The 22,706-nt window shown below is 39.2% G+C and overlaps 1 protein-coding gene across 1 annotated transcript in view; it reads left to right on the top strand.

Moving 5' to 3' along the window:
- Positions 1–3,906: 3,906 nt before the first annotated feature.
- Positions 3,907–22,706, top strand: part of Fam159b (family with sequence similarity 159, member B) — a 19,891-nt gene continuing 1,091 nt past the window's right edge. Inside the window, exons 1-2 of the mRNA XM_013025290.1 lie at positions 3,907–4,097; positions 7,953–8,110. Of these exons, the coding sequence (XP_012880744.1) occupies positions 3,907–4,097; positions 7,953–8,110 (349 nt within the window). The remainder of the gene's footprint in view (positions 4,098–7,952; positions 8,111–22,706) is intronic.

Here is a 22,706-nt window from a genome sequence, read left to right as displayed (position 1 = left end):
GCCTTATGTCAGCATTTTGTTATTTCCCTTCCCTTCCCCAAATTAGAAAAATGTATGGATGCAGGACACCAGAATCAAACACAGTGACAACACTTGTTGTACCATGGGGGAAGAACATACAAAGACACAAAAAAAATCACATAGTACATTATAAGTACAATAAAAAGAACAGCAACAAAGATAAAACCTCTTGTGTTCCTATTCTTGGAGTTCATTTCACTTAGCATCACGTTATATAGTCATATGTACATAGCTTTTGACCTCTTCTGCTTGTCATAGACATATACTAGTTATTGCAGATAAGGGAAACCATGTGACCTATGTTTCTTTGGGCCTGGCTTACTTCACTTAATATAATTTTCTCCAAGTCATTTCCTAACAAATGGGACAATATCATTCTTTTTGATGGAGGCATAGAATTCCATTGTGTATATATACCACATTTTCTTGACCCATTCATCTACTGAGAGGCATCTGGGTTGGCTCCATTTCTTAGCTATGGTGAATTTAATGCTGCGATAAACATAGTTGTGCTGGTAGCTTTAGTATGGCCTTGTTTGTGATCATTTGGGTAAATGCCTAAAAGTGTGATTGCTGGCTCATAGGGGAGTAGTCTTTTGAGGAACCTCCATACTACTTTCCAAAGTGGTTGAACAAGATTACACTCCCACCAACAATGCAGTAGGTTCCCTTCTTGGCGTATCCCCCCCCCCCAGCATCTGTTATTAGATTTCTTGATTATAGCCATTCTAACTGGGGTGAGGTGGTATCTCAATGTTGTTTTGATTTGCATTTCTTTTATGGCCAGAGAAGTTGAGCATTTCTTCATGGGTTTATTGGCCATTCTTATTTCCTCTTCAGAGAAGTTTCTCTTTAAGTCTTCAGCCCACTTACTAATTGGGCAGTTGTTTCTTTGAGGATTTTTTGTTGGGGGATTTAAGTTTTTGAGTTCTAAGTATATTTTAGTTATGGGACCTTTGTCTGTTGTATGGCTAGTGAAGATCTTCTCCCAATCCATGGACTTTCTATTGATCTTGATAGCTATGTTCTTTGCCATGCAGAAGCTCTGCAGTTTCATGCAATCCCATTTGTCCAACCTTTCTTTGATTTGTTGTGTTTATCCAAAAATTCATATGGAACAATAAAAGATCCCAAATAGCAAAAACATTCAACAAAAAGAACAGTGCTGGAGGAATATCAATACCAAACTTCAAACTCTACTACAAAGCCATAGTAATCAAAGCAGCTTGGTACTGGTACAAGAACAGACCTGAGGGCCAATGGAATAGAACTGAGGACCCAGAAATGAACCCATAGACCTATTGCCACCTAATCTTTAATAAGGGAGCTAAAACCATAGAATGGAAGAAAGACAGCCTCTTCAGTAAATGGTGCTGGTAAAACTGATTAAACACCTGTAGAAAATTAAGTTGGGTCCCCATATATCACCCTGCACCAGAATCAATTCCAAATGGATTAAAGACCTTGAAGTCAAAGCAGATACCCTGAAAACATCACAGGAAGGAATAGGAGAAACTTCAGGGCTCCTTGGCACAGGCCAAAATTTTCTTAATAAAGATGCCCATTTTTAAATTTTCAAGTTTCTTTTCTTTTTGTACAAAGGAAGAAAAGTCTACCTGTGCTGCCTACTTCTCCCCTTATTTGTTTCATTTCAATTGCTACCTCCCCTCCCCTTTGCCTGAAGATGTCCTGGTTGAATAAGAACACTATGATTGCAAGAACAGTCATGCATCACTCCCTAAGGACCAGTTCTAAGAAATGCATTGTTAGGTGACTTTGTTGTTGTGTGAATATTATAGAGTGTCTTACATAAACTATCACTATAATTTCACTGGCCGATATAATCCTATGGGACTACTTGTGAATATGCAATCCAACATTGACTAAAACGTTATTTTCTGTTGCATATCTGTAGGAGACACCAACTTAGATGCACTTTATCCAGAAAAGAAGAGTTTGCTCTTAGGTAATGGGTATCTCAAAGGTAGGGAAGTAGTGGTCCTCAGGAAAGAACTTGGATAAGCATTACAAAACAATTTTATTCTATCAGCCCATCTTCTCCACTCCTCCCTGGTTCACTTTTCTCTTTCAAGTGGCTTTTTATCCACCTGTGGAATTCCAGATCATGAAAGAGACCATTGCTGGCCTAACTTGGCAAAGTCCGTGGCATCACAAGAACCAGATTTAGTCCCTTTCCAGAGATAACTAAAGTACAATACTATGATACCATGGGTTGTAGACAAGGATATTCAATAGTGTAAGATAGAATCCCCAGGCAGATGGAGATAAGTGACTTGAGCTTCATGAAGACTGGTTCACTGGGCAGAATTTCCAGGTTGCAATGTGAGGAGAGGGCCCCCAGTGGTCTCTATGAATACAGGAAATAGATCTGAGAAGCTAGGAAGCCACAGAAGCCAGAGGTAGTGGGCATAGCACCAGACTAGAGTTCCTGTTCTAGTTTTAGGAGATCACCAATACTGAGTACTGCTTGCTCAGTACTTGCCTGGGAAGAAGGTACTTGAAGCCAGAAAAAGAAACACTGAGAGGAAACAGAGTTCTTAAGGACTGAGAACAGTGTGTGTTTCCACCAGTCAGAACAGTGAGTTGTGTAATTTGTAAGTATTCAGGACAGTGCTCAGAACAACAGGGTCTTAGTTAAATAGGGAAAATTTTTTAGTTCTCAAGTCTACTGTAGTCCTATCTAACAAAGCTCTAAAGTGAGTCTGAATGAATCAAACTGTTTCTAAGTGACTGTGTCCCAGACCAGAGCACAAGAGTATTTATAGGAATACAAAAATATCCAGCACACAAGATAAAGTCTGCTGTTCAATCAAACCTCTGGCCAAGAGAAGGAAGTGGAAAATGAGGGAAGGAGGCACATTGTTCTACCTACTTTGCAGAATCTACAAGCATTAAAGTCTCCCACTCTCTCGCCTCAAGCTTATTTTCTTCTTTTTGTAGGTATTATTTGACTTACCACAGCAAGCATTTGTGACTATAGTTATTTTTAAAGACTGGACAAACAGTTTAGGAAACTGCAAACACGTAGTTACTGCAGCACTTCAGAGCTGATCGAAGATCTCTCTATTTGTTCTGCCTCCTTTTCTGGAAGGTTCCAAACCTCTATCTGTTGCTTTTTCTTTTCTTTTCCATGCTGTTTGGATGAGCACAGAAGCTGGCGGTAGTATTCTTTCATAGTGGCTGATTTGTGTTGAAAATTTGGCTACTTCAAAACTAACACATTGTGTCAGATGAACTTCTTAAAAGGAAAAAAAAAACAATCTAACGAACACCACACTATCAATTCAGCTGCCTTTATTCAACCCACTCCCCACTGCTGAAGTCCGTGGCCCGTGTTGTGTTGTGTTAGTAAAGGCTCTGTGTGTGTGTGTGTGTGTGTGTGTGTGTGTCCAAACCGACCTGCCCAGACCCTGGAGAAACAGGATTGAGATTTTGACTTCATCAGCCCAGATGTGAAAGCAAGCCCTACACAGTTCCCTCCCCGGCCAGCCTTTCCTCGCTCCTGTTCAACCATCTAGACTACTGATGGAGTGAGGGGGAAGAGGTGAGGGTCAGCAGAGCGCAGATAATACAGTGGAAGGGAGCTGGAGACCAAGTAGAGACACGCAGGTGCCAGCTCCACCCTGGAGGGAGCCCCGCGGCCAGGCGGGAGCGCGGCGTGCGGGCACCGCGGGGGGACGGGGAGCGAGCCGAGGGGCGCGCGCGGAGGCTGAGCGCCCGGACCGCCAGATCCCGGATCGCAGAGGTGGAAGGGGGCGGGTGGTGGCGAGCGGGACGGAGGGACCCAGGGGCGCTGGGGGTGCGGCGCGGACGCATCCAGGGGTGCCGGGGTGGGAGGGGACCCCCCTCAGAGAGCCGCCGGCCATGGGCGAGAGCAGCCGGCTGTGCTCCGGCTACTTCAGCGTGAACCACAGCTTCGTGGAGCCCTTCCAGTGCCCCCGGCGCGGCGAGGGCGCGGCGCTGCTCTACTGCTGCGGCTTCGCCGACCTCAAGTACTGCTGCAGCGAGCCGGGCAGCTACTTCCCCTACAAGCACAGCTACATGTGGAGCCTCAGGTGGGCAGGGCAGCCCCGGGGCGGGGGAGGGCTGGCGACCGTGTCCTGCCCGAGGCGCGGAGGCCAACTGGAACTCTGCCTCCTGTCCCGGTCAGGTCCCTCCGCAAGGATGCGGGGCCTCCAAGGGCGAGGGAGGGCAGGCGAGAGCAACCGACCCCGGGTCGGCACTCCAGGGGCAGCCCGAGCCCTGCCAGGCGCTGGAGGAGCGCGGGGCTCTGCGCCCAGGGCGCACCCCGGGCCCGTTCCACCGACCTGGCCCAGGCACGACGCCAATTCTCTGGCTGGTCAACTAGCCGTGCGTGCAAATAAGTTCAAGTATAGATTTTAATGGTTCTTTTTGACTGGTCTTTGAACAGAAAGGGAGCTCCTGGGGGAATCATGTGAAGGCATTAATTAAAGGCCAGAATATTCCGCTTCTTTTAGGAATTGGCTAGATTCCTTAAAAATATCAAAAAGACGTGTGTGTGTGTGTGTGTGTGTGTAAAACTTGCTCTTTTCAGGCCATCCAACACTGGCACTGCCCAACCAAACTGAAGAGACACCCACAGAAAGAACACGGAGTTAGCTGCCCCATCACACCCTCTGAATAGCCTTCCCAGACACTCTCTGTCAACACCTGAGCCATCAGACCATTGCTGGAAAGTAGAGACTTTCTAAGAGGAAGTCTTTCTTGCTTCTTTTTCGGATGAGAAAGTTTCGCATCCATTGTATTTACGCAGATATTTTTATTATGAAGTGCCTTACCCCACTTCTACTCAAGATATTGCCAGCTTTGAAGATGATTGCTGTATTTCAAGTGGAGTTCTAACATTGTAGGGAAGAACTGCCACGCCCCCTTAAACTGTTTCTTACAAATTAGAGAGAGAAAGAGAGAGGGGGGAGAGGGAGGGGGAGAGAGAGAGAGTTGCTAGCAAGAGGTACATTTTTATTTCTGACCATTTCTTAGCATTATCCAGGGTTTGTTAGACATCAGGTTTTCATCAATGACCACATCTTATTTCTTGAAATAAGAGTATTTTCTTCTGTATTTCAAGTTTCAATAAACATCTCAATAAGAGTACTTATATTCTAAGTTCCATTCTCAGAGTTTTGCTGGAGTGGGAAATGCCAGAACATAGCTTATTCTTAGACTAAAGAACTCTGTTGCACCCGTAGCATATTATCTGGCCTTTGGGGAAATATTACAATAATTCATCTCTGAGTCTTTGACAGTATTAATAATGGCAAAAGTGTCTCCAATGGAGACTGGCAATGCCTAAGCCAAATTCAATTGGAACCTGCGACTGAGAATCTCAGATCTCTAAATAGTTCCAAAGTGACAAGCAGCTAAGGATATAAAACCTTCCTAAGATTTATGAGGGCACAAAGGGGCAAACAGCCTGCTGGGGGACTTTCATTCAGAACTGACAAATGGCCAGTTAGCCAGGTTCCCAGGAAATAGAAAATTCACTTTAACTGAGAGCATTGCTTGGTAACATTAAACCTGGTGTTCTTGTGGGTTATTGAGCTCTGAGGACACAATGGGGAGATAAATTTATTAGGGCTTCATTTCCCTCCTATTCTTTCCTTGTCACTTGTAATTTAAAATACTCCAACTGTGAAAACTATGGCAGAAGTCACTTATATTGAGATTCTGCAGCTGCTAGAGAAAGTCAGTAGTAACCATGAAAAGGTAAGTGAAGTTGCTAAATACAAGCATGGTTGCAATAATAAGATGGCAGCTTCAGACCCTTTCTCAAGGCTTGAAAAGCAACTCTTTCGGGTGTTTCCCATGTCTGCCCTACTCCCATTTCTTCTCTTCCCCCAAATCTCTACATTCTTAGGATTTCCTTTGGCAGCTTTCTCTAAGATCTTGGAAAGATCATGCCTGTTAGAGAAGGGTAAGCTTAAATAGATGCTCAATAACTTTGTTCAAATGGGTATTTTGGGAGACAGCTACAGGTCTACCTCCACTAAGAGTCGATACCTAGACTTTTGCATGTATAAAGCAGCGTTTCTGTTACATGGAGTGCTGACACTGAAACATTGTCTAGATTATGAGTCTTTTCCTTTTATAACAACAAGAAGGGGTAAAAAAGGCCATAGCATGCTTTGGTTCTGTTTTCTTTTCAGTTGCATGTCCTGGATTCTTAATTTGTACATTGAAAGTTCACAGTATGTGTGTTGAATTTAATTAGGCTGACAATTTCACTTGTTAATTGAGTCACTTTTTTTTTTTTACTTTGTAGATTTTTTTAAATAAGTGGGGTTCTGGTTTCAGGAATATATCCAGATATCTTAATCTGTTATCTGCTTTGTACACTAAATAATATTAACTGGGTTGCATTCTCACGTTTCAGTGTGTATAGTGAAGCCATCTTAACCCTCCATGCCACGATCTACAGAAATAGCATGGGTGCACCTTGGCTGCCCTTAGTGCACGGTCAGACACAGATAGTCTATCACCTTAAAGGAAAGTACACCAGCTCACATCAGCCTCAGATTAAAATATATAACTCTGATCTGGTTCTGCCATACAAGCACCCAGTCTTCACTTGTGTGCGGGGCAATGTTAATAAAACCAAGCACAAAAACCTCTAGAAGTCTGCCTTCATCTTGTAGCTCAAGAAGCAATCTCTTATTTGTAAGGGTGCTTTCTCTCATCAAATCAAGCCTTTCATTTTTCAATACCATTCTCCTAACATACTTCCTAACATACTTGATCAAATTCCTCTTTCCCTCCTTTGATACAAGTCAAGTTAGTTAGGCCCTAAACCCTGGGAGAGAGAAAGAGCCTTAAAGGAAACCAGAAAGAGTAAAAAAAAAAAAAAAGGAACATTACTTTTCAATGATGCTGTGTTCCAAATGATAACAGTTTGATCAATCATAAAGCAATTAGTATTTCCTTCCACTTATGAAATTTTTCTACAGGTTAAGAATGTGAGCATTTCTAATACTTGTGCACAACATAATAGGAAACAGTAGGAAAGTTAATTGAAATGTCTCAGTTTGCGCAGCTTCAAATCTAATCTATATATTTAATTATATATATTTACACATACACACATACACACAAAAGATGCATATCTTTGCATTAGTAGTGATGCTTTTTTTTCAAGTTCCTTTTTTCATTTAGTAGTACTAAGTTCATGGATTTTCTATAAAAACTGTATTGCTTCTCAAATGATTAGCCTTATTGGTAAGCTCATGAAATTATTTATTACAAATTAAGCACAGAGCAAATATAATGGTGTATGCACCTTAATTTTGGATAAAAGCACAAGAGTTTCTTTTCGAATACTAGAAGCCTTCGATGTTATGTTCTTCTAGACAGAAAGATCTCAAACTGAACATGTACTTCATCTGTATTTCACAAGTTTTCCTTTAACCAAACCTTTTTTTGGTAAAGATTGTGGTTTTGTAGATCAATAAATGGTATCTCATATATATGTCTCCAAAAGAAAAGTTTTACATTTCCAATAAATATTTGTTTCCCAACATTTTTGCAGCAAATGTTTTTCTATTAATCTATTATTGGTGAACTTGAATTTTTCTTTTTAAGGTACAGCAATGATGGAGGTTTACATAACAGGTATTTTTGAACCATCATTTGACCTTCTACCTTTATGATGAATTCACATGGCATTTTTACTAATATTAACATATAAATCTAAAAGGGTCTTGAAAACTTTTAGAGAAAATATAATAAGAATTTGACGGTAAGAAAAAATTTGCTGCAGATTTCAATTATTTATTAGTTATGTTAAGATATAATTTGGTTATGACTAGTTGAGAACAAGAATCAATCTTTAGCCCCTGCCTTTGGTTTTTGTGCAAACCAGTTTGCATGACATGATTGTTTTCTATGTTCCTCAGCATTGGTGCTCTGATCGGATTGGGAATTGCTGCCCTTGTTTTACTGGCCTTTGTCATCAGCGTCTGTGTTCTTTGTTATTTGTTTCTCTATACAAAGCCTCAAAAAATAGACACTGGACTTAAACTTCAACCCCTAGAAGCTTCTTCTATTGGAGAAGGTAATCAACATCCTTTATTTCTAACCAGTTCACAGTACTCTATCAAAAGAATAATCTACACCTAGGCAACAGATCATAATGAATGCTTTAAAAAATATTTTATTATGTGTGTTTGTAAAAATTTTACATTGCATCAGGCCTTAATGATGATGCCTTACGGAAATTGTGGCCAAGAAAAACAGCTACGGTATGAAATGCTATTGTGAAAAGTAAATCATTGGTTCAGCAAATCTACTTTAATATATCTATGTGCCTCTTGAAAATTTTAAATTTTGGTTTTTATTGGAGCCAAAAAAGTCAAATAAATAGAGAAACAAAATCTCCAAAAATTCAAAATCAATCAGTCAGTGGTTAGTTCAGAATCTTTCTACCCATAGAATATGGAAGTGATAACTTTTTATGCATGGTATTTCAGTTATGAAGTGTATGACTCAAATGCTATTTATTATTAAGGATTCATCAAAAATGCTTGCAGTGGATTCTTTTGACAATACTGGGTTTTGAACTCAGGACTTCAGATATGCAAGAATGGCATGAAACTATTGACTCACCACTCTATTCCAGCTTTCTGCTGGAGATAGTCTAGGGAACTTTTCTATCCAGTCTGGCCTTGATCCACAATCCTTCAGGTCTGAGGGGGTGACCAGTGGTGCCTAACCAAAACATTGTTGAAGCTTTGTTAAAGTAAATTACCATTAGTATATTAAGAAGCATAAATTGGGTTGGGAAGGTGGCTTGTGGTAGGGTGCTTGCCTTGCATGCATGAGGCCTTGGATTCGATTCCTCAGCACCACATAAGCAGAAAAAACCAGAAGTGGCACTGTGGCTCAAGTGCTGAAGAGCTGAGGGACAGTGCCCAGGCCCAGTGTTCAGGCCTCACAACTGACTAAATGAAATAAAATAATTTTTAAAAAAGAAGCACAAATCATGAGCTTTATTTGGATATACATTTCTCTATACATATATTTCCATACATGTATATATCTATGTATAGAATATACACTGTAGAATATATGCATTTACGATTTATAGAATATATCAATTTAGAATCTACACAGTCATATATATACACAAGTGCTAACTTATTCCAATTTAAAAGGAAAGCAAAACTCTTTTCTTTTTCCTTTTTGAGACAAGATCATGCTTTGCAGCTCATATTAGCCTCCTGACTCAGTCCCTTGAGTGTTGGGATTACAGACATACACCACCATACCTGACAGAAAATAAACATCTTAAAAAAGAAAAAAATGGGTCACGGGATGTATTTAAGAGAATGCTGAAATCTGGTCCCTGGCGCCTGCATCCGTACATTACACTGTGGCTGCATTAGCTCTGCAGGGGAAGGAGAGAAGCTCCCTTCTCTCTCAGAGGGTGTCTTAGGCTACAGAGCCCAGGGCTAACATCCTTCCTGAGCTCTGATTGGCGAATGGATGGCCAAATGGAGAACCTGATAGCTGATTTTAGTCCAAATGACTTAGACCCAGTTTCTCTACAGGCAAAATAATGTGGTAGGTTGGCAATGACCAACTAATGAGATGATAAAGTCAATCGTCTAAATGCTTACATGATTTTAGGTCATAGTTCTTAAATTTTGCTATGTCTGAAAGCTCCAGCCCAGAGGACCACAAGGAAACGAAGTCACCAAAGCAAAGCTTATTGTCAGCAAGCTAACAAGGCTGTGCCTTTTGGGCTGGGTGCCACGTGTGTCTCTGTCCAAAGGGGGCATCTTTAGACTAGGAGCGGGGAGTACTCTGCAGTTGTAGGCAGGGCCAAAGATAACATGTAGCCAGGGCCTGGTTTACTGATTGCAACTTTTGCAGTTAGGTTTGGGTGGAAGGCATTCCACTGCTGCAACTGGAGGCGAATCAGACACAGATGTGTGGGAATTAATGATGGTGGCCAGGCCTGGTCTGGTCACCTGATTTCAGGGAAAGGGCTGTGGACCTACGATGGCAGTTGTTAAGTCAAAATGGAAGAGAACACCCTAACAATGTCTGTAAATCATTGAGAGATTCCGTTAAAAATACAGATTCCAAGCTGTCTTTTCAAGCAAATCAGTTCTTCTTGATTCTGTCCTTGCTCAACTGCTATTTGTCCCAGAACAACCTGAGTAAACATGTTAAAACCTATGATGTTGGGCTAAACACAGTGGCTCCTATCTGTATTCCCAGCGACTTGGGAGGCAGAAATTGGGAGGATCACAATTCAAGGCCAATCAGGACAAAATGTTATATATAAGGCCATGTCAACCAGTTAGCTGGCTGCGGTGTTACACACAAATATACTACTGTCCCAGCAGTATGGGAGGATCACAGTCTAGGCTCTACTCCTAGGCAATGAGGGACCTACCTGGAAAATAAAACAAAATGAAGGATAGGGTTGGGTAGGTGGCCTAGTGGTAGAGTGCTTGCTTAGCATGCATGAAGCCCTGGCTTCGATTCCTCAATACCACATACACAGAAAAAGCTGGAAGTGGTGCTGTGGCTCAAGTGATAAAGCAAAAAAGGCTTGAGACTCAGCTTGGGCTGAGTTCAAGCCCCAAAACTGATACACAAAAAAAATAGGGATGGTAGCTGGGCACCTGTGGTTCTTATGCCTGTAATCCTAGCTACTCAGGAGGCTGAGATTTGAGGATTACAGTTTAAAGCCAGCCACTGCAGGAAAGTCTGGAGACCCTTCTCTCCAATTAACCACCCGAAAACTGGGAGTGTGCTGTGGCGCAAGAGGTAGAGAGCTAGTCTTGAGCTGAAGAGCTGAGGGACAGCACCCAGGCCCAGAGTTCAAGCCCCATGACTGACAAAAAAAAATGAGGAATGGTTTACATGGTAGAGTGCCTGCCTCTGCCTAGCATGTGCAAAGTCCTGGTTTTAAACCTCAGGACCAACAACTTCTCCCACTAACCTGAGGCCTGGTCACATCTCTTCTCTGATCAAAACCCTAATCTCTTTCCATTTCTCTCAATGGATACATTCTTGTGACTGTTCTCTACACCCTATCATTTGTCACCTTTAGCCAAATCATTGTTCCTTGAAATTCTTGATTAACAATTTTTGTATCTGCTATCATCATTCTCTCAGATATCAGCCTGACTTGTACCTTCACTTTCTCCAAATCCTCCTTGAAGTCCCCTTCCTGTATTTGTTGTAGTTGTAGGTCATGGAGTTTGAACTCAAGGCCTAGGTGCTGTCCCTGAAATCTTTTGCTCAAGGCTAGTGCTCTATCACTTTGAGTCAAAGTGCCACTGTTGGGTTATGCATGGTTAATTGGAGATAGGGGCCTCATGGGAACTTTTCTGCCTGGATTGACTTCAAACCTCAATCCTCAGATCTCAGCCTCCTAAGTAGCTAGGAATATAGGCATGAGCCACCAGTGCCCAGCTCCCTTTCTGCATTCTTAATTCTTCATCAACACCTCACACCCTCTTCCTGCTTAATTTTTCCTATGTATCTTATTTATGTGTTGTCTAAGTTTTCTCCACTCCAACTAGAAACTGTAAGGTATATTAAATAGGTAGGTTTCATTAGGTAGCTGATGAAGAGAACACCACACAGTATTCAGGCAGGAAAAAAAAGTGTATTTACCAAATTGTTGTCCCTGCCATGAATAGTGCAGAGGCATGGCCAAAAAGGGGAAACCCACCCCCAGGCCAGGACTTATCTAAGCCAGGGACAGGAAGAGGTGTGGCCAGATGGGGGAAAGGTGTGGCCACACTGGATCTGGATGTGACCTCAGGGCCGGGAACCCTCCTATGGTCAGATGGGAGGCATGACCATGGGTGGCCCAGGATGTGACCTAGCAGGAGAGGGAGGTGACTGCTTCCTGGTGTGCCAGTTACCCAGGTGATAGAGGTAGTGAGGTATCTATACTGGGTCTGCATGGCCTTGGGGCAGACCTTACAGAAACTTTGTTCCAGGATAAATAAGAACTTCTGTCTTGTATGTTCACCACTAGCTCCAGTGCTTCTAACACTTAGATACTTCCTGAATGAATGGATTGAAATAGAACTGTATCTCAATCCTAGGTGATCAAAGAAATGTATTCTGAGAAATATTGACAATGCTTTGCATTGCTATGTATTAAGTGCTCCTACATAATACACAGTACTAAATACAAAGTGATTATTTTAGCTCAAGGATGGCTCCAACATTGTAGATTATGTTGGCTCTTAGCAACATAATAATTGGTTTGTTGATTTACATCTTTGGGAGTTTTCTTATTATCAATCAATTGAGGAAGCCTGTTAATGTACTTCTTATAAAGTTGGATGAGACTTTTCTTTCAATGAAATATGCCCATGCTACTACTCCCTTTCTAACATATTCTATCTAACTCAATATACCTTTCCTGAGTACTTGCCATTGTCAAGATAAGATCTTATATAACCAATGCCTTCCAGTTGCTTTCAAAGAGATGTTTTTAGTCCTTTGGGTGAATTTTATTAAAATTAGACAAAGTGGATAGCCCCAAACAAATAAAGGTAACCCAAATGCCACTGGAATAGGAAATGGTTTCAATTTGAAGCAATCTTTTGAAGTGGTAATTAAACATTGCTGTACCCTTTGTTAAATATTTGTGTTCCATTGCGGTGATTTTGCCACCTAGCAGGAGATGTTCAAGCTATTGAGAAAACAAGTCTGGTGCTTTATTGCATTTAAGATATGTCTAAATGTTAGAGACATAATAAAATACTTGCATAATAAGTTAAGCAAGTAAACAGTGCACCAGAGGAAAATTAGTTTTACCAACTAAAGCCCTTTTCTTTCAAAACTACCTATTTCCAAGACCCAAAGTTTAATGTGCAAATCATTCTAGATTAATTATTATAGAGATTGTTTTCCTTACAGGCAATTCAAATGGATTCAATAGAAACATGTTCTTGTTTATCTTATTAAAATTGACTTAAAGTATGGGATTTTTTTTCTAAAAGTGACAAAATTTAGAGTCTGATCTTAGATTATTTGGCCAAGATTTTTCCATAGTGTATCTTCATTCTTTCATATTTGACTTCTATTGTATATAATTTAAGCTTTATACAGTTTGAATTGGTCTCCAAAAAAATAAAAAGTAAAATCCCTCTCTGCTAGTCACTATCACCTTAATTGGATCTCTAGCATTTATTCTTCACAGATCACCTGTCACTAGGCAATTGATGGCTTTAAGTTTTTATCTTATCACCATTTTCTTCTTTTTCAACCTTTGCATTTTAGATGATACACTCTTCAAATGCCAATGGTTAAGAGCACCATGACTTCTCTAGGACAATTCCTAGCTATGTGAAGAGCTTGCTGAGTACAGACAGTCCTGAGGGCAGGGCTCATCTCAAGGTTGGAGAAAAATTATTGGCAAATGGAAGACAAATCAAAGTGTTGAATGTCTCAGAGCCTTGCTTTGCGAGCTTTTCCATGGAGTGTTCTTAAAGTTCTAACAGAAAGGAGCTTATTTCCACCAGAATTCTCAGAGCTAGAATGGGCAAGCTTGATTTAAACCTTATGAATTTAAATAACTTCAAGTGTCCCTTGTTTTTACTATTATGGGAATTTTCACTTTGACTGAAGAACCTGGCTTGTTTCACTCTAATAATGGCATCTCCTACCTCCTGTAACTGTAATTTGAGTTAAATTTCTTCTCCAGAATATACAGCATATTTGTCTATGGCTTCAAATGTTCATTGGTAAGTTGGTGTTGTGGAGGTGATGAGGGAGTATCACAAAGAGGGTCCTAAGAGGCAGATTTTAAAAACTAAATTTGGTGGTTTGAACTCAGAGCCTTGTACTTGCTAGGCTGGCACCCTACCAATGAGCCATGCCTTCAGTCCTTTCTTGCACTGGTTACTTTTGAGATGGAGGTCTTGCTTCCTGCTGAAGAACATCTCTGGAACACATCTATGGATTTAGGCCTCTCATTAATCTGGAAAAACAGTTGCACACCACCAGGCCCTACTTCTTCCATGGAGAGTCTCATGGACTTTTCTGACCTGGATGGATTCTTTCATCCTCCAGATTTCAGCCTCATGCAGAGATAGGAGGGCGGATGCATGTCACCATGTCCAGCTATTTCTTAAGAAGGTTCTTGAGTGTAGGTCTGAGCTAGCCTTGAACTTCAATCATTTAAATCTCAGTTCCTATAGGTAGCTAGGATGACAGGAAATAAGCCACTGACACTCAACAGATGCAAAATTTTTGATAAAAATTAGAAAAGCAGATATTAGTAGAGCTGCTTTACACAAATAAAGCAGTACAATTAACTAGAAATAACATCCTCAAGGCTGTTTTTTTTGTGAAAAAGCAGATAAAATAGGGTGAATAGAAATAGTTGTATAGAAAACAATGCAAACCATATACCGAATACTGAGATAGTAAATTGAAAAATAATGTAATCATTTATTCTGACTGTGAACAAAATGGGACTTGGGCTGGCTTAGAATAGTCTTTCTTCTTAGAAGAACCCTCCACATTGTCTCCCACTTACTTTGCTAGACACAAAACCTATCTTTCAGTTCTTGCTCATTATAGGAAAACAAGAAAATATAGTAAAATAAACAATGTCCTTCATGAGCCCAGCATACACACATAGTAGATATTAATAGAGTGACAAGTATGCTTCACAGATTTTTTTCTATTCATCTATTGATGCATGTATATTTTAAAAAATAGGGAAAATGGTCTTATAGGAATTTTGTCACTACATAATATTGCTCTTTTTTCCCTCAAGAAATGAGTACATGTGTTACCACTTTAAGTCAATTTTTTTAGTTTGATGGAGTACCGTAATCTTACAATTTTGGTACAATTTCACATTTCTGGATAAATTTCAAAGCAAGTAGATAGTTTTTCTCATACTTACTAATTGCTAGTGTTTTATTTCACTTATCTCATCTTTGGCACTTCTCTGAGAGATAATTTTTTTTCTGAACTGTCTTTTTAACTACAAATATGAGAGAAGGTAATTACCTAGAATGTATACTTTCCTCTTTCAGGAATCTTGTACATTTATCATATTCAAGAAGTATAACTGACAGAAATATTACTTAATTTATATTTCAGTATTCACCTGACCTCCTTATTAATGAACTTTTTCTTACCTATTATCTAGTACAGAATTATATTGTTGTAAATAATTGTATTACTTTTGTTTATCTAATCCTATCTTTTTCTTTCATTACCTGAAAAGTAAAAACCAGCTATGTTGTACAATGTCCCTCAATTTGTTTGTTTGAAGGTTTTTCATGACTGGAGAGTGATGATACCTTTGGGACAGGCACATCACAAAAGGTGCAGTTCCAGAGAATTAGAAGAGGCCAACCATACTGGTTTGTTCCATTATTAGTGGAAATAACTTGGCTTCCTTGGATAAGGCTATAATTGCTGGATCAATCCATAGCAAAGTACTTTTTTCTTTGTTTTTATTAAGTAATCTTGTGGGGAGTAATTTTGAGATTATGAAATCTCCCATTCCTCTGCAAACTTTCAGCCAATCATTGATTCTTGACAACTGTTTTTATAGTTTTTGAATAATGTGGGTTTTTCTACATCATTGTTCCATCCTCACTTATTAGTTGTTACTTTCCTATAAGAGGAAAAAAAGAACAGAATGGCTGGTTTGTTTAATTGAAAATGATATTTAAATTAGTCTCAGTGTACTGTATTCTATTAAATTACTAACTCTGAACTAGCTTACATTTTATTTCCTATTATGCATAGATAGAACGCCTATTTTCTTAGCATCAATATCTAGGAATGGAATTACTGATGAAAGGTGAGAAAATATGAAAATATATGAATACAGCTTCCCAACTGCCCTCCAGAAAATTACCATTTTACTTTTGCTTGATCCTGTATCCTCTGTGGCCTTGGGTATTGGTATTTAAAGAGAGATGCATTGAAGAGCACTGTTTTATTTTTTTTTTAATTTTTTGGTCCGGTTGAGGGGCCTGAACTCTGGGCCTGGGCGCTGTCCCTCGGCTCTTCAGCTCAAGGCTAGCGCTCTACCACTTGAGCCACAGCGCCACTTCTGGCTTTTTCTTTTTGCTTATGGGGTGCTGAGGAATCGAACCCAGGGCCTCATGCATGCAAGGCAAGCGCTCTATCACTGAGCTACCTGCCCAGCCCCATATTTTAAATTTATCTAAGTTGAGAATGTGTGTGTGTGTGTGTGTGTGTGTGTGTGTGTGTGTGTGTGTGTGTGTGTGTGTGCTGGTCCTGGGGCTTGAACTCAGGGTCTGGGCTCTGAGCATTCTTTTTTTTTTTGTCAGTCCTAGGGCTTGAACTCGGGGCCTGAGCACTGTCCCTGAGCTTCTTTTGCTCAAGGCTAGCACTCTACCACTTGAGCCACAGTGCCACTTCTGGCTTTTTCTGTGTATGAGGTTCTGGGGAATCGAATGCAGGGCTTCATGCATGCTATGCATGCTGAGCCATGATCCTAGGCCCCCTGAGCATTCTTGCTGAAGGCTTGCACTCCCTGACTTGAGTCATAGCTCCAAAGTTTTAATTGGGATTTATAGTAGTTAGTTGGAGATATAGTAGTTAGTTGGACTTTACTGCCTGGGCTGTCTTTGAACTGGGGTCCTCTAATCTCAGCCTCTGAGTAGCTAAGACTATAGGCATGAGCCACTGGCACCTGGCCAATTTATATTTATCATAGTTTCTCTTGTGGCTTATGCTTATATATATTTTATATTATTTTTCTGTTATAAATGTTTTTCTTCCATATTGTTTTCTTTAAAAATTTTATGTGACTATTATTAACAACGGAAGTATCTATTTAGGTTTCATACATAGAAAGTTTTCTCTCCACTAAAAGCTATATTCACAACTATACGTTCTTCTAATAAACTTCCTTTATTTCTATTTTCTAATGAGTCAATTGTCTAAACATTTATTGGATAATCCATCTTCCTCTTGACGATGAAACCTGTCTCATTCATAAACTAAAATTTTATATATACTACGGCTTGTTTTTAGAGTTTATGCTTATTAAACTTATCAATCTGTTTACTTTTACACTAGTAATATGCTTTAAAATTATTGTTGCTGCATTGTTTATCTTAGTATCAGATTAAGCAAGAGCCTCTCTCCTTCCTTCCTTTATTCTTTAAAAAAATTTTCTTGGTTATTCTTGTAATCAAATTTTTCCAAAAAAATCAGATCAAAATGTCAAATTTAAAAAAATATAATGATATTTTGAGATGTTTTATACTAAGTGTAGAGATAAATTTGGGAACTAACTTTCTGAATAGGCTTTACAGACTTCAGGAAAAAGTAAAACTGCTCAGAACGCTTAGTAATTAGGCTGGTACATTATTTAGCAATTCTTGGTTTCAGAAAGGCTTTTAAAATTTTCATTGAGGGGCTGGGAAGGTGGCTCAGTGATAGAGCGCTTGCCTTGCATGCCTGAGGCCCTGGGTTTGATTCCTCAGCACCACATAAGCAAAAAGAAAAAAGCCGGAAGTGGTGCTGTGGCTCAAGTGGTAGAGCGCTAGCCTTGAGCTGAAGAGCTGAGGGACAGCGCCCAGGCCCAGAGCCAGAGTTCAGGCCACATGACCGGACCCCCTTCCCCTAAAAATTTTTTTTCATCGATCTTTTAATCAAAGATGGGGAAATTTGGATTCAGTGGCATAAAATCATGCCCCCTAAAAGGAACTTTCAATGGAAAAATAACAAACCAGGAATTCCAGTGACTATTTTTGTTTCCAGAATGTAGAAAATCAAATTGCTCAACAGAGCTACTACTGTACTTAGTGTTTGTGAGTGCTAAATACATTCCTGCAGGTAGAACATCAGGCAATCCCTACTGACTGACCCAGGAACTAATAAGCACTATAGAAGCCAATCTTCCACTGAGAAATATTTAAAGAATTGAGCACCCACTAAATTCCTTTGTAGGTTAAATTAATAATCAATAATTAGACAATCTTAATAATGCAGGAAAGTGGGTGAAAAGTGACAATTCTGGGGGAAAAAGTGAGGCAGGAAAAAAATTCCTTCTCTTTCTCTTTTCCTTTCCCTTTGATCTCAGGCCTCCTTAAATGTTCTACTACTTGAGCCACATTAGTGGTTAGATTTTCAGATAGATTATCACTCCAAGGCCTGAACTAACATTGCGACTTGATCTTTCTATCTCTGCCTTTGAGCAGGGTAGGATTACATACCAAGCTAGGATAGGAAAAATACATCTCAGTAGAACTGTTTCTATTCATACTTTCTTAATGATTTGTTAATCTCCCCCCCTTTTTTTTCTGGTGCTGGTCTTGAGCTCAAACCCCATACTCTTGCTTGACTTTTTGCTCATGACTTTCACTCTACCACTTGATCCATATCTCCTTCACTTCTGGCCTTTTTACTGGTTAATTGGAGTCTCGTAGATTTGTCTACCTGGGCTGGCTTTGAACGGTGATCCACTGATCTCAGCTTGTGAGCAGCTAGGATGAATCATAAATCACTAGTGCCCAGCTTCAAAGTGTGTTTATATGATATAATATATTTGCATATATACTTGAAGGAAACACAGGGCATTGAAGAGAGAAGTCAGTAGACCTTCAGATTTAGTCCTATGACCATCACATGAAATTCATACAGAAAACATTCTCTTACAAACTACAACAGCAACAACAAAAGCATTACTAGGGTATGTATTCAGACTGCTTGTTTCCCAAAGTGATCCAGGTAGCTGAACATCTGGAAGCTGCTGAAGGACTTAGAATGGTTAGACCGAAGCTCCATTATAGGAGAGCTCCATTATAGTTCTTCAAGAGAGCCAAGAAATAAGATGTTGGGATCTTCAGTATTCTTTTGATATTTTTAAATGGCAGACAAGAACAGCATTCACAGACTTCCAGGATCTCTGAGAAAGGAAAGGCTCTGAAAGTAAATGTGAAGTTTAACAGTTATCAGAAAAAAATAGCCTTTGGCTTCACTGTGATAAGGACAGGTATAAAGGTTCTGTAAGAATGGGATTGAAATTCCAGCAAAAGCCAAAGCTTTAATTTAAATGCCAGAAAGGGAGGCAAAGGATTAAAAGAAACCGGAGATGGACATCTGATGACCAGTCCTCAAAGGCAACAGATTGTGCCAATCCAGGAAAGAACTGTGAAGTTGCATCTTGGCAATTGCACTCTACTACAAAACTAAGAGGAATTAAATCAGAAAACTCTTTTATGTGTAACAAATCCCTGGGGAGGTTTAACAGTATTACATATTTCTTATTTAAAATCAATCCCATGCTGTAATAACCTTGTGATGGAAAATAAGCAGCTGCTTCTATTCCTATTTAAGAAATTACTTTCTATTTTATCACAGGGAAAGTAGGAAAAAACAGGTTGCTTAGAAGGTCTTTTCTTTATTTTAAAATTATCCCAAAGTGGTATTATCTGGACACCCATTATCACTATGTCTCAATTTATTATAGTCATTTTTCCTACCTCCAGACTCTGAATTACTAGTGGAATGTTTTCTGGGAGTGCTTTTGAATTTTGACAAGTGGTGGGATAAGAGTGAACACTAGAAGTGTTTCTGTGTTTATTAACAGATCTTTCCTGTTCACATAGAGAATTGGTTTGGGTTTTATTTTTGTACTTTTATTTTATTATAAAGGTGACTGCAGAGGGGTTAAAGTTACATAAGTAAGGTAATGAACACATTTCTTGTTGAACAGTGTTACCCACTCCCTTGTTTTATCCCAATTCCCCTCTCATATTTTCCTTCCCCCTCCCCCAAGTTGTAATGGTCATTTCCAATAGTATATCTTGTATTTCTGTGGCATTGGTTCATCCTTTGTCCTTTGTCTCATCATTTTGTTATTTCCCTTCCCTAAATCAGATAAACATATATACAAATTACAGGGTACCAAAATTAAAAACAGTGACAACAGGGGATAAACCAAAGCGGGGAAAAAGAAAAAAAGAACTAATACAGTACATTAAAAAACCTTCTTGTTTCCATTTCTTGGAGTTCATTTAGATTAGCATCATTCTATATAGTCATAGCTATTGAGCTATTGTGATCCTCTGCTAGGACTAACCTAGACATTTACTAATTATTACAAATGAGGGAAACCATGGAGCCTTTGTTTCTTTGGGTCTGGCTTACTTCACTCAATACGATTTTTCCCCCGAGTTTTTTCCATTTCCTTATGAATGGGCAATGCCATTCTTTATGATGGAACTATAGAATTCCATTGTGTGTGTGTGTGTTTCATATTTTCTTAATCCATTCATCTCTTGAGGGTTGTCTGGGTTGGTTCCATATCTTCGCTATGTTAGGGAAACTGCTTTGGCTTAGAAAGCCAGTCTAAGGAATTAGCATTGTACTTAACACTACTGGAAGCATTCAGCTTGCAAGTAAATGAGTCAGGGATGAGAGGTGAGGGTCTTTAAAAGTGCTAGTGAAAGTAGAATCTGTAATACTGGAATGTCATTTTAAAAAGCTTTATACCTCAGAGGGCAGCAGACATGCTAGATTAAATTCCTTCAATTGTTGCAACAGAAATAAATAACAGAAACTAAAGCTGTCAGAATGGAGATAATTTAAAGAGAACCCCAGCATAACTAAATTAGGAAATAATATCCTGATATCCTGACTTCTTTGCCCAGTTTTTTTTATTGTCAAGATGATGCACAGAGGGTTACAGTTACATAAGTAAGGTAACGAGTACATTTCTTGTCAACCTTGTTACTCCTTCCCTCAGTTTTCTACTACTTTCCTTCCTCCTCCACCAAGTAGTACAGATCATTTCCAACATAGTGCCTTGTGAATATTGCTGTTGCATTAGTTCCCTCTTTTCCTTTGTCTCACCATTCTGTTGTTCCCTTTCCCTTCCCTAATTCAAATAAACGTATATACAATACCAAGCTTAAATACAGTGACAACAGGGGGAAGAACATACAACAGAAACAAAGAAATCACACAGTACATTTAAAAATAACAAAAAAACCCTCTTGTATACATTTCACTTAGCATCATCTTATATGGTTATATGTATGTAGCTATTGAGCTATTCTGCTCATCTGATGATTATCCTAGATGTATACTAATTATTGCAGATAAGGGAAGCCATGGGACCTATGTTTCTTTGGGTCTGGCTTACTTCACTTAATATGATTTTTTCCAAGTCTTTCCATTTTTTACCCAGTTTTTTAAGTTGATACTGATACCTCTAGGTTCAATTCCCAGTATTGACAACCAAGTAACCAAGCAATCAACCAACCAACCAACCAACCAATCAGTCAATTAAAAAGAACTGGATATGATGAAGTAGAAACACTCAAAAAATTTAATTCTAATTTTATAAATTTATATATCTTAAGAAATATGAAGGACTTGAACTAATCGTCTTATAATTTTTAGGTTTTCTTAAATTGCAATAAAGTATTAAAAATTTAGATGTCTAAATAAGTGCTTACATAAGATACAAATGCCATAATAACTTATTAAATAACCAACTATTTCTTTGTTATCAATTTGTCTTAACTGATACACAAAAGGTTTTCTAGGGACATTAGACATGGTGGCTCACGCCTGTAATCCTAGCTATTCAGGAGGCTGAGATCTGAGGATCGTGGTTCAAAGCCAGCCCAGGCAGGAAAGGCCATGAGACTCTTATCTTCAATAAACAATACAGAAAACCAGAAGTAGTGCGGTGGCTCAAGTGGTACAGCACTAGTATTGAGCTGAAGAGCTGAGGGACAGCGCCCAGGCCCGGAGTTCAAGCACCATGATTAACCAAAAAAATAAAAAAGATTTTCTAGGGACATAAACATTTTCTTTACAAATAAAATTAATATTCCATAACAAAAATCACAATATAGGGCTGGGAAGTTGGCTCAGTGGTAGAGCGCTTGCCTTGCATGCCTGAGGCCCTGGGTTCGATTCCTCAGCACCACATAAGCAAAAAGAAAAAAGCCGGAAGTGGCACTGTGGCTCAAGTGGTAGAGTGCTAGCCTTGAGCTGAAGAGCTGAGGGACAGCACTCAGGCCCCACGACTGGACCCAAAAAAAAATCACAATATAATATGTACTATAATTGTTTATTGTATCTCAATAGGTAACTAACAAAAATCCTTTCCTGATAAATGTCCTGAAGAATATATGTGAATTATACATTTCTCTTGTTCCATTTTATGCTATCAATTAGTATTAGATATCAAAAAAATCTAGTTTCTGCAAATTATAATTCTTCTATTTTGTTAATTTTAAACTCATTTAATGCAACATATAAATGAAATTGTGGCAACATGTTTGTTTTTGAACACATCTAAATTGCTTACAAGGGTTGCTGCAAATTAATAGGATTGGCTTTAATGCAGTTATTTCACTTTATGCAGAGGATGGGGGTAATTTTACTTCTACTAAAAGATTCCGAAAATGGTACATTCTTATAAAATGCATAGTTTCTCACAGAAGCATGGAGAAAGGTATGCATGGAAATAAAATTTGCTTTTGTGACTAAATATTTCCTTTAACTTTTAGGAAGAAGTTCTGTAAACAACCTTGAAATGACTGAGCTATTAATCTCTACACAGTACTTTCAGGATGCCATATTTTCAATATTACTTCAAAACTTTAAGTACAAATTTCATAAAGCAACTTTTTTTTTTTTTTTTT

The sequence above is a fragment of the Dipodomys ordii genome, unplaced genomic scaffold (genome assembly GCF_000151885.1).
Source record: "Dipodomys ordii isolate 6190 unplaced genomic scaffold, Dord_2.0 Scaffold83, whole genome shotgun sequence".
In the NCBI taxonomy this organism is placed as follows: domain Eukaryota; kingdom Metazoa; phylum Chordata; class Mammalia; order Rodentia; family Heteromyidae; genus Dipodomys; species Dipodomys ordii.
This window is presented reverse-complemented; position numbering and strand designations above follow the sequence as displayed.